Source organism: Procambarus clarkii, chromosome 6, assembly GCF_040958095.1.
Source record: "Procambarus clarkii isolate CNS0578487 chromosome 6, FALCON_Pclarkii_2.0, whole genome shotgun sequence".
NCBI lineage: Eukaryota > Metazoa > Arthropoda > Malacostraca > Decapoda > Cambaridae > Procambarus > Procambarus clarkii.
The window spans coordinates 16646683-16663091 of NC_091155.1; the positions used below are offsets into that span (position 1 = coordinate 16646683).

At 38.7% G+C, this 16409-nt stretch overlaps 2 protein-coding genes across 2 annotated transcripts in view; both read right to left on the minus strand.

Moving 5' to 3' along the window:
- Positions 1–3779: 3779 nt before the first annotated feature.
- Positions 3780–4289, minus strand: LOC138355386 (coiled-coil domain-containing protein 70-like). Its single transcript, XM_069310278.1, has one exon. The coding sequence runs from the start codon at positions 4287–4289 to the stop codon at positions 3780–3782; it is 510 nt and encodes a 169-aa protein (XP_069166379.1).
- A 3278-nt stretch (positions 4290–7567) lies between these two features.
- The window catches only part of LOC138355396 (A-kinase anchor protein 5-like), a 12143-nt gene continuing 3301 nt past the window's right edge, over positions 7568–16409 (minus strand). Inside the window, exon 2 of the mRNA XM_069310289.1 lies at positions 7568–8142. Coding sequence (XP_069166390.1) covers positions 7568–8142 — 575 coding nt within the window. The remainder of the gene's footprint in view (positions 8143–16409) is intronic.

Genomic DNA, 16409 nt, shown 5'->3' on the forward strand with positions numbered 1-16409 from the left:
ACCGAGAAAGTAAGAATAATAATTCTAACACGAATTTTCTCAATATTTCTTATGTTTCTTTTTACTGTCGATGGTAATTGAAAAATCAATTCTCCAAAATTCATTTATATATATATATATATATATATATATATATATATATATATATATATCATTATATATATATATATATCATTATATATATATATATATATATATATATATATATATATATATATATATATATATATATATATATATATATATATATATATATATATATATATATGTACACTTTTACATAAACATAAGACTATGTACACCAAAAAAGTACATAATCTTGCGTCTATGTAAGTCACAAAACTCACCCATTTAAAAACTCGCTTCTTTTGTTAACTTGATTAAGCCTCGAAAACCGCTTGATGATGAGTCATTAAAAAAGAGTAACTTTCTCTTTCTGTCTTTTGTGTGTTTCTCTTCTACTTTCTCCCGCTTTCCTTTCCTCTGAGGAATGTTATTCGATTATTTCTCACATGATCTCGAACTTCATGTTTCTAGGCTGTTTTTATTCAGTCCTTTCACCTCCACCGAATTATAGTAAATTGAACGTTCCTTTGCAATACTGAAAGGCAATCACAATGGCGCGCGCGCGCGCACACGCGCACACACACACACGCCGGTGGCTGTGTGGGCAGCACGCTAGACACGTAATCATGTGGCCCGGGTTCGATTCCCGGCGCCGGCGACAAAACAAAATGGTCAGTTTCTTTCGCCCTGATGGTCTGTTACCTAGCAGAAAATAGGTACCTCGGAAATTGACAGCTGTTACGGGCTGCTTCTTGGGTGTGTGTGTGTGTGTGTGGGAGGGGGGGGGAAGTTAGTTAGTAGTTAGTAACAGTTGATTCATTGACGGTTGAGAGCCGGGCCGAAAGAGCAGAGCTCAACCCCCTGCAAGCACAACTAGAACTAGGTGAACTAGATGAATACACACACACACACACACACACACACACACACACACACACACACACACACACACACACACACACACACACATACAGGAACACAGGAACTCCATACACAGTTTCAAATGTAAATATGATAGAGCCCAGTAGGCTCAGGAATCTGTACACCAGTTGATTGACTGTTGAGAGGCGGGACCAAAGAGCCAAAGCTCAACCCCCGCAAGCACAAATAGGTGAGTACACACACACAAGCAGGCCTGTGAAGACACAAATCAACAATAAAATCAATATAGTTCAAAAGACAATGCCCAGAAAGAAACTAACGTACATCTATACACCACATGGAAGGGGAGGGGACTAGGAGCTGGAGTACGACCAAGGGAATTCTCTGTAAATATGTATAAACTAACCCAACATAAATGAACAAACAGATACAAATAAAACACATAAATTTTAACTTGATTTTCAATGCAGAGGCCAAAATGAGAAAGATAAAACGAAGATTATCTGACAGAGTGTCACCTAGGATATTAAGAGAAGACTAGGCAAGACCTAAGTATACGCACTATTAGCTCTAATCTTCAAATGATGACCAGACCACACACTAGAAGGTGAAGGGACGACGACGTTTCGGTCCGTCCTGGACCATTCTCAAGTCGTCTAATCTTCAAAGATTCAATTCCTGAGGGAGGGAATTATCAGGGGAGAGCGCTAAGCAATTACGACTATATAGCACTTGGAAAGGGTCAGGATAAGGATTTGGAATGGGATGGGGGGAAAGGAATGGTGCCCAGCCACTCGGACGGTCGGGGATTGAACGCCGACCTGCGTGAAGCGAGACTGTCGCTCTACCGTCCAGCCCAAGTGGTTGAGCGATTTACCAAGCTGTCAGATAGGTGGTAAGGAAGCGGCACATACCTACAGACCATCCGTCACTGACAAGCATCTTCCGCAAAGTTCTTAAAATAATATTAAAAAATAGATTAGAAAACGCCTAGAGAGGATAAAATGTGTAAACAAACACCAATCACAGCTTTACTGAAGTTAAATCATGCCTGAAGAATCTACTGATGTCCGGTGATAACAAAAATAAGATAGGACAAAGATGGACAATGGAGAGTATTTCTGGAAATCGTAAAGGCCTTAGACACCGATTCACATAAGGAATAACTACACAAATTTGAGAGGCAGGCGAGAGTATAGACATAAACACTGATGGAAGTGAGAGTACCTAACAGGCTGGAGTCAGAGATTCAGTGAGAGCCAATAAGTGATATTGGTGTTGTTAATCAAGTGGAGTCAATCCAAAAAGAATACTAGGACTCATGTTATTTCTCATTTATATTAATAGCCTATATATGGGGATTAAGTCCTCCTCCATCGTTCCAAATTGGTGCAAAATTAGGCTTACACATTAAGCCTTACTCTGGAGGCACAAATAAATTGGATGAAGTCAATCGCATATTCTAAAATGGTAAAAAATCAGGACGTCATTCAGGATCCTAGCTAATAGGGACATTCAAATCAGTATGTAAAAACATACAAAAACCTATAGTGTGGCAGAACACATGTAATGTAAACGACGTTTCCTGTGGGAGCGCAGCCTTCTCTAACATCCACAATAGTTACCTTGAACAGAGAGAAGAATTATATTCAGAGAAGGGGGAGGGGGGGGGGGGGGGGTTTGGCTAGTATTTGTAGCTGCAACTCTAAGGTTAATAGATCTTTGATGTTGTTTTGAACAGAGATGTTACAGGATTGTATCCGTTCTTCACCCTTGGTGGAGTCTGGACCGGGGTGAGACTACAGATTACAGACTACAACAAGGGTACTGTGATGTAAAGTGAAAAAGAACTACAGCATATGATGTAAAGTGAAAAAACTCATGACCAACAAAGTAGACAAGTCCATAACCACAACTGTAGTCAACTGTAACAAATTATGCAGCAAAGAACCACTTTAAAAAGGAAACGTTGTCACTGGAAATTGTACAACACTGTGTTTCACAGAGTTTGTTTAACTCTAAGCCCTAATTCTAATTAATTATTTTAACAATTAAATTAACAAAGTTCTTTATCAAATAAAATTTCACAAACGTGAGTCTGTGGTCCTTCGAATCCCTACCATTAGTCAATGATCTTACCGGCCTTACCATAAGTCAATGGTCCTTCGAGCCATACCATGAGTCAGTGGTCCTTCGAGCCCTACCATAAGTCAATGGTCCTTCGAGCCATACCATAAGTCAATGGTCCTTCGAGCCCTACCATGAGTCAGTTGTCCTTCGAGCCCTACCATAAGTCAATGGTCCTTTGAGCCCTACCATGAGTCAGTTGTCCTTCGAGCCCTATCATGAGTCAGTGGTCCTTACCAAGAGTCATCAAACAATACTATGAGCCACAGGGTCAGTACCATGAGGCACGGGGTTTGTACCATGAGCCACATGGTCTGTACCATGAGCTACAGGGTCTGTACCATGAGCCACATGGTATGTACCATGAGCCACATGGTCTGTACCATGAGCTACAGGGTCTGTACCATGAGCTACAGGGTCTGTACCATGAGCTACAGGGTCTGTACCATGAGCCACATGGTCTGTACCATGAGCCACATGGTCTGTACCATGAGCTACAGGGTCTGTACCATGAGCCACATGGTCTGTACCATGAGCCACATGGTCTGTACCATGAGCTACAGGGTCTGTACCATGAGCTACAGGGTCTGTATCATGAGCTACAGGGTCTGTACCATGAGCCACATGGTCTGTAATATGAGCCACATGGTCTGTACCATGAGCCACAGGGTCTGTACCATGAGCCACATGGTCTGTACCATGAGCTACAGGGTCTGTACCATGAGCCACATGGTCTGTACAATGAGCCACATGGTCTGTACCATGAGCCACAGGGTCTGTACCATGAGCCACAGGGTCTGTACCATGAGCCACATGGTCTGTACCATGAGCCACAGGGTCTGTACCATGAGCCGCAGGGTCTGTACCATGAGCCACATGGTCTGTACCATGAGCCACAGGGTCTGTACCATGAGCCACATGGTCTGTACCATGAGCCACAGGGTCTGTACCATGAGCCACATGGTCTGTACCATGAGCCACAGGGTCTGTACCATGAGCCACATGGTCTGTACCATGAGCCACAGGGTCTGTACCATGAGCCACAGGGTCTGTACCATGAGCCACAGGGTCTGTACCATGAGCCACAGGGTCTTTACCATGAGCCACAGGGTCTGTACCATGAGCCACAGGGTCTGTACCATGAGCCACAGGGTCTCTACCATGAGCCACATGGTCTGTACCATGAGCCACAGGGTCTGTACCATGAGCCACATGGTCGTTGCAATAAATCTCTAATTTATCAACATAACACAGCTTCCAGTCATGGTTTAGGCCAAGATATCCTGCCTTACTATACACTTCCAAACTAGGCCTAAACCATATCGTAGTTCACACAGCCCTCCTCTTCTCACAACGTGCAAAATACAACGTTCTAACCTAACGAGAAACATCCAAACCCGACCAACCCACCAAACCTTCCGACGCATAGAAAACGGGAGCATATGAGAGCCGGTAACTTTTATAAAATTATATGAATTCAATTTATATTATTTTACATACAATTTTGTATGTAATGGTGACCACTACATACAAAATGAGACGTACTAAGAAGAGGTGTTACACACAGTCCTACTCTCTCATGCACAAGCTTCAAAGGCAAATATAAGTTATGCCTAAGTGTCTTCAAATTATTCTTGAAATTTCGTATCACTGGGATAAATTTACCCAGATAATTCTTCCTATTTCTGAATGATGTGATCGAGTTAGAAGCTGTTTTATTGCTAATAAACTGAATTGCTGAGCTTAATATTTATTATCAACTAGCTGTACCCGGCCACGCGTTGCTGTGGCTCAGCAATGCATGTGTGTTGCTGAACCACAGCAACCTTCCCTGTCCCCCAGTCCTCCCCACCAATTTCCCCTCCCCCGTCCTTTTGTCCTATCAACCATTCACCACTCCCCCATCCCCTCGTCCTTCCTACCATTTCCCCCCTTCCCTGTCCCCTCTTCCTTCCCTGCATCCCCAACTCCCCTGTCCCCTCGTCCTCCCCACCATTCTACACTCCCTCATCCGATGCATTCTCAAATGATCTGATATTCCCATCAGAAAATTGGGAACATTAAATGATTCGATGTTCCCATCACTTAAAAATAAGAACAGTTAAAAACAAAACAAATGAAAAACAGTGAAAAATAAATAAACTATACACACGAAACGAACAGTATGGTAAACAACACAGCTCAATTCCAATGTAATGTCACACAAAATAATTAAATCAAAATGAAAATAAATCGAAATCTATGAAAATCCCGTTTATCCAACCCGTCCTCTTAAAAATAACGTCACTTTTCGCTCGTATGCGCACTATGGCCAAATTTGGACGTAATTTGAAATGAAATCGACTCACAAAAGTGACGTTCTGTTCCGTTTTCTATTTGAGTCGGCCGGCGTACGCGCAGAGGTTATAAGAGGACACTTTAAATTAACGTTTTTCATACCGTTTTGAAACTTTATGAGAATTTCCTGCCCACCTAACCTATCAGAGGACCCTTAACTTACTGTTGTTGAAAAAAAAAATCCCAAATTTATTATCATTTTTTCTTCAATTTCAAATTACGTCCAAATTCGGCCATACGGGCAAACGGCCAAAAGCGACGTTCTTTTTAAGAGGACAGGTTGAAAATCAGTGCAATCGGAAACATTGAAATGGAATGGTAACATATTTATGATAGTGTGTGATGCTCTTACGTGCAACAGATGGCACTGTTTTTCTAAAAAAGCATGGTTTTACCTTTCACAGGTGTGGCATCTATATTTAAACTCAGGAAATGAACGGTATGGTAAACAACACAGCTTAATTCCAATGTAATGTCTCACAAAATAATTAAATCAAAATGAAAATAAATAGAAATCTATGAAAATTCAGTTCATCAATTAAATTGGAAACATTTAAATAGAATCGTAACATAATTAATATAGCGTGCGTTGCTCCTACGTGCAACAGATGGCGCTATTTAAAAAAAAAAAAAAAAACATGTTTTACCTGTCCCAGGTATGGCATCTATATAGTAGGTATATAAAAACACGCGCCTATTCGAAGGCAACGTTGTGTCAAAATTTCATAACAATCGGTAAAGAGGTTTCGAAGATTTCCCTCACATGAAAACACATGAAAAACACAGTTTAAAAAAAAACATGTTTTTTCCCCGTCATAGACGTGACATGTATATAGAATGTATATAAAACCTGCTCGGATGCGACTGGAACGTTGTGTCAAAATTTCAAAGCAATCGGTGAAGAATTTTCGGAGATTAGCGATTTTGAACAAACGAACATTTACATTTTTATTTATATAGATTTCCTATTAACTACCGACGATGAATGGATGAATTATCGCTTATTTTGATACTACAAACTGGTGAATGGACGAACTGATGAATGGAGGAATCATCGCTTATTTTGGTACTACATAATGAGGTATCGCTTATGGAGGAGCTATCGCTTACCGCTGTTCAATCGACTGGTCTACCGCATGTCGATAAACTACCGTTTATTGAAGCACAATATTACAAGGTCTATTTCTGTCTATCACAAGGACTCGGTGCCGCTTGCTCTGAACATTCTGTGGGTGCAACAGTCAAGCACATGTTGTTCAACATGAACAACGTGAACAAAACGGCTGGATCTACCACACTGTGGAACCACCAGTGGGAGAGAGCAGATGATAAAGGTGGTAAGTGGGCCGGATAGGCAGTGAGGGCCGGATAGCCAGTATGGGCCGGATAGCCAGTGTGGGCCGGATAGCCAGTATGGGCCGGATAGCCAGTATGGGCCGGATAGCCAGTGTGGGCCGGATAGCCAGTGTGAGCAGGATAGCCAATGTGAGCTAGAACTGCCCAGTGAAAAAAAAATTAATTAGTAGTATATAGATTTCGTCAAAGTTATCATTGATTATTGAATCAAATTAGAGGATCCATAACCAAGTGAAATCTTCAGTAGATGAAAAGCTCAAGTTATATAAACATGTTTAGCAAGCAATATTAGGATAAGAAAACATTGACCTGCTCAAGAGTCATCACAAGCAGCGGTTACAACTCCCTTTAAGACACCACCATGACTGGAGGCTCGTTACTGGCGTAAGGTAACGAGGCCGAACACCCCGGTACTTGAAACGAGATGGAACACACGCTAGCAGGTCGACGAATAGCACGAGCTTGCCTACGCAGCTCTTGGATAGTTACACCATCACATGCCTGGTCTTGTCCTGGTAACTAGTAACTGTTATCTGTACAGCTTCAGGTAGTTATCTGTACAGCTTGAGGTACAGTTATCTGTACAGCTTCTGGTAGTTATCTATACAGCTTCAGGTACAGTTATCTGTACAGCTTCAGGTACAGTTATCTGTACAGCTTCAGGTAGTTATCTGTTCAGCTTCAGGTACAGTTATCTGTACAGCTTCAGGTACAGTTATCTGTAATGCTTCTGGTAGTTATCTATACAGCTTCAGGTACAGTTATCTGTACAGCTTCAGGTACAGTTATCTGTACAGCTTCAGGTAGTTATCTGTTCATCTTCAGGTACAGTTATCTGTACAGCTTCAGGTACAGTTATCTGTACAGCTTCAGGTACAGTTATCTGTACAGCTTCAGGTACAGTTATCTGTACAGTTTCAGGTACAGTTATCTGTACAGCTTCAGGTACAGTTATCTGTACAGCTTCAGGTACAGTTATCTGTGCAGCTTCAGGTACAGTTATCTGTACAGCTTCAGGTACAGTTATCTGTACAGCTTCAGGTACAGTTATCTGTACAGTTTCAGGTACAGTTATCTGTACAGCTTCAGGTACAGTTATCTGTACAGCTTCAGGTACAGTTATCTGTACAGCTTCAGGTACAGTTATCTGTACAGCTTCAGGTACAGTTATCTGTACAGCTTCAGGTACAGTTATCTGTACAGCTTCAGGTACAGTTATCTGTACAGTTTCAGGTACAGTTATCTGTACAGCTTCAGGTACAGTTATCTGTACAGCTTCAGGTACAGTTATCTGTACAGCTTCAGGTACAGTTATCTGTACAGCTTCAGGTACAGTTATCTGTACAGCTTCAGGTACAGTTATCTGTACAGCTTCTGGTAGTTATCTATACAGCTTCAGGTAGTTATCTGTATAGTTTCCGGTAGCTATCTATACAGCTTCAGATAGTTATCTGTATAGCTTCACCTAGTTATCTGTACAGCTTCAGGTAGTTATCAGTACAGTCATTATGTTTACTGATGTAAACATAATGATAGTGATGGCTTGGAATTAAACACACGCACCTTGCTGTGGACTTCGGAAGACCCGAGTACTGCTGACTGTTTTCACTGGATTTGAACACCTTTTTCGTCATTATAATTATTTCACTCACTCACTTCAACAATTTTCTTACAATCAATTTAATATTTCTTGTCAGGTTTGAGTGGTCATTGCAAGGATGAACCCCTGAGGTGCGTCTTCAACATGTCCTCCATTCTCAGTTTGTTCTCAGAAAAAAATGACAGATCAAAAAATGCTTAAAGGAATATTATAAAGGCATCTATCTCACTGCATAGAAATTTAAGTTCAGAATCTGGGTAAAACGAGTTCAGTGAGTTACAAAAATATACAAAACATTTGGCAGAATTTAACATGGGGGTTGTATAATTATGTAATTTTTCCAATGTATCTGGTTGTGGTGCCAAACGAAGTATTAGCCAAAAAATTCAATAAATAAATAAATAAATAAAAAGTTATAGAAAAAAATTGCCCTAATATTGACTATTTGACAGCCATCTTCATTGACTTTTAACTGTTTAAACAATGGATGAAGGCGTAGAGAAAATATTAAAGAACTAAAAACAGCAATATGTTACTTCGGGCTCACCATAGCCTGTGCTACTTGGAATTTTTTGTTCCAAGTAGCGAATCTTAAACAACAACAATAACAACAATATGTTTTAGACCTTTTTTAGCGTGAAATTGCCTGAGAAAATATTACTTCATTTCACAACTACTTTGCCTATATGATAAGTAAAATTGACACACATGTAAATATAGCAATTTCAGAATATAGTTCCGCTTAGCAATTCCGTAAAATGTTTGTTGTGTTCAACGTTGTCGAGCATTATGGAAGCATCAGTCAACTGAGGAGTAACCCGGTAACTACCCGGGTTACCCGGTAACTCTACCCGATAACTCTAAATCCTGAATGGTTTCCACCACCACAGTACCATATAGAGCCGTAAAGTAACCAGTTTTGAATGCAAATTGAAAGTCAGAGGTGTCTAGTTGGCCAACTAGAAAGTCATGAATATATATTAATCGTATAATAGTATGTTTAATGGTTCTACAGTTATAGAGGAGAACATAGGTGAACGGCAATTCTTTGGACTGAATACAAGAAGAAAAACGTCCTTTTCAGGCAGCAATATACAAACCATGGAAAAAAACCTGCAAGACATCTATACAAAGAGTTTCGACGTTTGTGTTTTTGAGATTTTGAAGCAAGAAAAAAATCGACGTTTGTTTTTTTAAGATTTTGAAGCAAGATGTAAAAGATATCATAACTCCTCTTATTATCAATTTTACAGCTTTCTAAACTATAACAAAGGTTGCAGAATACTGGTGTTTAACATTTGAGGGGAAATATATAAAGGTCTCACAGTCAGGTCAATTTCATTTTCATCTGTTCTGTAAATGGTATTGCCAAATGGTGTTAAATATTACTAATAATACTTCTATTGCTATTAGGTTATACTTTGATTAATACTACTACTACTAATACATCATATAATATTAATAATAATAATATTAATAATAATATACCGTACATGGAGACTTCTCATCAGGAAAGATAAGGCTGGTCTGTGTATTTTGCAACATTCCAAAATTGCCTAACATGTGTTCAACTTATCAACAAGTTCCTCCCCCAAGAACAAACCCCCAAAACATAACGTATGACATATATATATATGACGACTAGATACAGGTCGTCACTCTTGTCACATGCATAACTGATAGCATGAAGGCACACAAACACAAACTATACTGTGACTTCAACAATTATTAAACCCTGGAAATGCATGACCATTAACACACTGGTATTCACACTTGCCATATTCCTTCAGGTAACACCGAGAAAAGTGCAGTTCTAAGTTGTAAACCTCAAAGTTACTCTAATGATATTTTAAAATTAAAAATAATAATCATGGCAACAGCAATAATAATAGCGATACTAATAATATTATTTTTATATAATAATAATAATGCAAATTAAGACCCCCACGTCCCCCAAACACTTAAGGCTCCATAACGCCGCTCATCCTGACTCTAGGACCCCGAGAGTGGATTCAGCGAGTCACCGCTGTGGCATTTAGCGTCAAGCAAGAACTAGTTAGTTTCTAGGGCACGCTTGGACTAGGTGGTGGAAGGTTGGAGGTCGTCCTGCGAGTCTGGTCACAGCATGATGTGCTGTTCCATCATTACGACGCTTTTTCTATGCAAAATGAAAGTAAATATAATGGTTTTTTCCCGTCGTGTGACTTCGTCATTGCTACCGGCTTGTGTCTACTTAGATTGCTTTCATGTATATTGTGGTTGGGTATATTTTCTATGTGTATATTGTGGTTGATTTTGTATACTGTAGTTGGTTATATGGTACGTCGTTGGATAAATATACTGTGGTTGTTAACAATTATGCATAATAAACTATCCACTGCAGTTAATTATGTATACTATGGATGATTTTGCATACTGTGGTTGATCATGTATTCTATGATTGTTATATATATATTGTGGTTATGAATGATGTGGTGGTTTATATGAATGGTTATGAATACTGTGGTTGGCCATGTATACTGGGGTTGGTTATATATATTGTGGTTGGATATGTAGCTGGTTCATGTTGGTTTAAATATCACACAAGTAAATATAGTGGTTTATTGCAATGTTATTAATTGCTGTTTCTTATATTTAGGGTGTCACTCTTAAGATGGTTCTATGTCAACGTTTAGTGTCACTCTTAAGATGGTTCTATGTCAACGTTTAGTGTCACTCTTAAGATGGTTCTATGTCAACGTTTAGTGTCACTGTGTCAAGGTTTAGTGTTAATAAATAATATTTCATATATGTCTATACCATTCTCTTTATTTAAATAATATATAACCAAAATTTTGCTTTATTGTAAACAATTTGTTTACAAATTATAACTATTGGTCTCGTAATGTATACTAATTTTAGCAAGAATTCCAATACATTTATTATTTTTCCTGTGAGTTTAAAACTTATATAATTTACATACTAAGTAAACACGGTTTGATCACTTTTATAATACAATTGTAGTTTTATTTGTTATAACTAGTTCTTATTAACTACACTAATTATTATGTTTTGAACCAAGATATTTGTTGCCTAGTTTGTGTAAAATTTGCTAAAATTATGCATTTAGGTCGGAATTTACATTATAAGTTAGATATCATGGACCAAAGCAGCTTTCTCACGCACTGAGAGTTGTCCACCTCTCATTCTAACTTAATAGATAACTATCTTCAAGGTTACTCAAAAAATATCATGTCGGTACTAGAAAGAATTTTTCAACTTTTTTAAATTCGGCGTTTCCAATGAATACTATGTAAATGAAATGTGTAAATTATGTAAAATTATACATTTATGGTTAATGTGTCGCTCAGTGGATTGTTGGAATAGACAGTAGATTCAAGTAAGCCTTAATGTGCTCTCTGTGACAGTACCACTGTGGGTCTGTCTGTGATTCACTCTGGCAACAGACCAAAGGATCCTGTCTGTGATTCACTCTGGCAACAGACCAAAGGATCCTGTCTGTGATTCACTCTGGCAACAGACCAAAGGATCCTGTCTGTGATTCACTCTGGCAACAGACCAAAGGATCCTGTCTGTGATTCACTCTGGCAACAGACCAAAGGATCCTGTCTGTGATTCACTCTGGCAACAGACCAAAGAACCCTCTGTCTGTGATTCACTCCGGCAACAGACCACAGGACCCTCCGTGTTTGGTCCAGGTTGCTTTAAGAAGTGTTTAACTGCCTGTCGGTGTGCGAAGCACATTTCTGATCATAATTTCGAACACGGTTAAGTGGATTTATAAAGATTTCAATAAATCAGTAACTTAAAGTTCACTTTACATTCGAAACTAAGATTATAAGCTTCGTTCACTATAATTAACTGAAACAACATAACAAGCCTTACCTAAACCTAACTATGCTTAAACCAATATATAATTAAAATTTGTATATGACAAAAAAATTTGACATTATTCCATACAAAAGATTCATCCTCTTAAATGGTTATCAAGATAACAAACACTGATATTTAAATGCACGTAAGTCAATATTTAACTTATAACAAGGGTAGGATGATGAGTTGTCCATTAGTCCAAATTATTTACAACTAATTCCAACAAATGATTTCTCATTCACGGTAATAATTACATTATAATTTCAGTGAAATAGTGAAAGTCTGCTTGTTCCTCAACCTATTCAAACCCATCAGCGCCTCAAGAATACAAGAAAGAATATCAAGAACAAGAGGATGTGACCGTTAAGGACTGAACAGCACAAAGAATGACAGAAAGGCGGGATGCAAGAGATAATAGCTCCATTCTACAGACTCAAATAGTAAATACAAATAAGAAACAAATGATCTGGTCCAAGTGCTTATGTGAGTGCATGTTTTCATGCACTCACATGTTGTATTACAAATCGTTGGTTTAAAATATAAAAATTGTATGCTGAAAACCTTTTCTTTGAAGAATTTGGTTTTCAATAAATGAAATTCACGGGTAAACTTAATGTTCGAATTCCATATATCACATTATCGTCAATAATACACCGTATTAACGTAACCAAACGTAATGAAACCTAACACAACCAAATTTTAACCAAAAGTGACCTTAACCTAATGTGACCTTGATTTAACCATGCATAGAGAAGAGATAATAGCACTAATTTTGCTGTCATTTCCAATCCATTCCCTTGAGTGGATCTTCTCCCAGAGGAAAGGTCGACTTAAATTCGAAACCCCCCAAACAGACACCATAACTACGACGTTGGTACAACGTTCGAACAAGTCTTAACTCCTCCTAACCAGTTATAACAGCCAATATATCAAGTTGTAACAACGTTCTAATACGTCATAAACACGTTAAACCAAGATGTAACAACTTTATTACAAGTTGTAACAAGCGGAAAATAGAGTCAGTTTCGGTTTGTGTTTCCAGGGAAGGTGCTACGGGCTGCTTCCTGGGAATGTGTACGTGTGTTAGAAATAAATTTATGTAGTAGACATAATAAAGGACAAAAATTATATCGGCTACAAAGGTGGGGGTCCAAGAGCTAATAGCTCGAGTCTGCAGGCACATACATTAAATACACCTAAGAGAGCAGCGGGAACAAACAGCACTCTGGGATTACAGTTCTAAGTTCGCGACTTCCGGAACTTTTTCAGTGTCAGAGTAGTTAGTAAATAGAATGCACTAGGTGGTGATGTGATGGAGGCTGACTCCATACACAGTTTCAAGTGTAGATATGATAGAGCCCAGTAGGCTCAGGAACCTGTACACCTGTTGATTGACAGTTGAGAGGCGGGACCAAAGAGCCAGAGCTCAACCCCCGCAAGCACAACTAGGTGAGTATAGCCGCGGGAGGCCTCGAGGCTGGGTGGACAGCGCTCGGGGGTCGTAGTCATAAGGGCCAGGGTTTGATTCCCGGGTGAGGTTGAAACGAATTAGCAGATTTTCTTTCACCCTGATGCACCTGTTCACCTAGCAGTAAATAGGTAATTGTGAGCTAGCCTGCTACGGGCTGCTTCCTGGGGATCTGTGTGTGTACGAGTGTGCGTGTGTGATTATATATATATATATATATATATATATATATATATATATATATATATATATATATATATATATATATATATATGATATGTAGGCGATATAATAGAGGAAAAATAGATTGGTTAGAAAGGCGGAGTCCAAGAGCTAATAACTCGCTTCTGCAGACACAAATATTAAACACACACACACACACACACACACACACACACACACACACACACACACACACACACACACACACACACACACACACACACACCGAGTAACAGGAATTAGGTTTCAGATACAACAAAAACCATTTAGATCAGCTACTACAGTTTGTCAACTGAAATTCACAAAATAGCGGATTATTTCCCTTATGACAAGAATGAAGGGTGGATTGCGTCCCTTAAACCAAGGGTAAAGTAAAGGGGTGGATTGCTTCCCTTATGACAAGGATTAAGGATGGATTGCTTCCCTTATGACAAGGATGAAGGATGGATTGCTTCCCTTATGACAAGGATTAAGGATGGATTGCTTCCCTTTTGACAAGGATTAAGGATGGATTGCTTCCCTTATGACAAGGATTAAGGATGGATTGCTTCCCTTATGACAAGGATTAAGGATGGATTGCTTCAATGAATAATAATTTAATAAAAATAATAGTTATATTTCTTATCAAATTATTATTTTAAATAAAACACTATAGTAAATAAAATTCACAAGAACATTATTAATGCTTATATATTAAACCTAAATAATTATTATATCACTCTTGCAGAATAATTACAGTTCAATAAAGATAGAGAATATTTTTGTAATAACAATAAAAATGTTAGAATCAATTAAATTGAAGATCTAATTGCTGTATTATTGTGAGCTAAAGGAACGCGAAGTATCACTGATTAATGAGAAAAATATTGTGAGTTAAAAGAACGCAAAATGTCACTGATTAATGAGAAAAATATAGTAAGCTAAAAGAACGCAAAGTATCACTGATTAATGAGTAAAATATAGTGAGCTAAAAGAACCCAAAGTATCACTGGTTATAGAGAGCTAAAAGAACGCAAAGTAACACTGGTTATAGTGAGCTAAAAGAACGCAAAGTATCACTGGTTATAGTGAGCTAAAAGAACGCAAAGTATCACTGATTAATGAGAAAAATATAGTGAGCTAAAAGAACGCCAAGTGTCACGAATTAGTGAGAAAAATATTGTGAGCTAAAAGAACGCAAAGTATCACTGATTAATGAGAAAAATATTATGAGCTAAAAGAACGCAAAGTATCACTGACTAATGAGTAAAATATAGTGAGCTAATAGAACGGAAAATATTACTGATTAACGAGAAAAATATAGTGAGTTAAAAGAACGCAAAGTATCACTAATTAATGAGAAAAATATAGTGAGATAAAAGAACGCAAAATATCACTGATTAATGAGTAAAATATAGTGAGCTAAAAGAACGCAAAGTATCACTGGTTATGGTGAGCTAAAAGAACCCAAAGTATCACTGGTTATAGTGAGCTAAAAGAACGCAAAGTATCACTGATTAATGAGTAAAATATAGTGAGATAAAAGAACGCAAAATATCACTGATTAATGAGTAAAATATAGTGAGCTAAAAGAACCCAAAGTATCACTGGTTATGGTGAGCTAAAAGAACCCAAAGTATCACTGGTTATAGTGAGCTAAAAGAACGCAAAGTATCACTAATGAGAAAAATATAGTGAGACTAAAGAACGCAAAGTATTACTGATTAATGAGTAAAATATAGTGAGACAAAAGAACGCAAAGTATCACTGATTAGTGAGAAAAACTGTAGCTGAAGTGTGTCTCAACTTTCCCCTCCTCACCAAAAGGGTTGAGTGACTCAGCAAAGTGCACGGGGAGGTAAAAAAAAAAAAGCGCTCCGAACTCTCACTTTCATGCCGCTATTGACCCGACTAACTGGCTGGCCAGTTAACACTTAAACTGGCCAATCCAGTCAATCAAGTAGCCGGGAGGGTTGGCTACCCCGATGAACGGCCATTCCAGTCAGGCAGCGGCCGGTGTCGCTGCTTCGACAATCTCTGTCTTTCTGTCTCTCTCTCTCTCTCTCTCTCTCTCTCTCTCTCTCTCTCTCTCTCTCTCTCTCTCTCTCTCTCTCTCTCTCTCTCTCTCTCTCTCTCTCTCTCTCTGTCTCTCTCCCTGTCTCTCTGTCTGTCTCTCTCTCTGTCTGTCTCTCTCTCTCTCTCTCTCTCTCTCTCTCTCTCTCTCTCTCTCTCTCTCTCTCTCTCTCTCTCTCTCTCTCTCTTGTACTGGGAAATATCTATTTAGTGTCTGGTTTACGAAGTTCTCTGTAGAGAACGCTAAACATTGACAGAAACACTGAGATTGCATCTCACTTCTGTACCTTTTTTTTTTTTGCTACATGAGACAGTGGGCAGACATTAAGTCCTAATATCTTAACTACTGCGCTAAAATACATCGTGGTTTGTTGTATTTGACACTTGCCGTATGCTTGGATACAAGCGGGTGTATTGCAGGTATGG

Coding starts and splice junctions, on each gene's coding strand:
- LOC138355386 (XM_069310278.1), bottom strand. CDS start 4,289: ATGTGGCTCATGGTACAGACCCTGTGGCTCATGGTACAGACCATGTGG.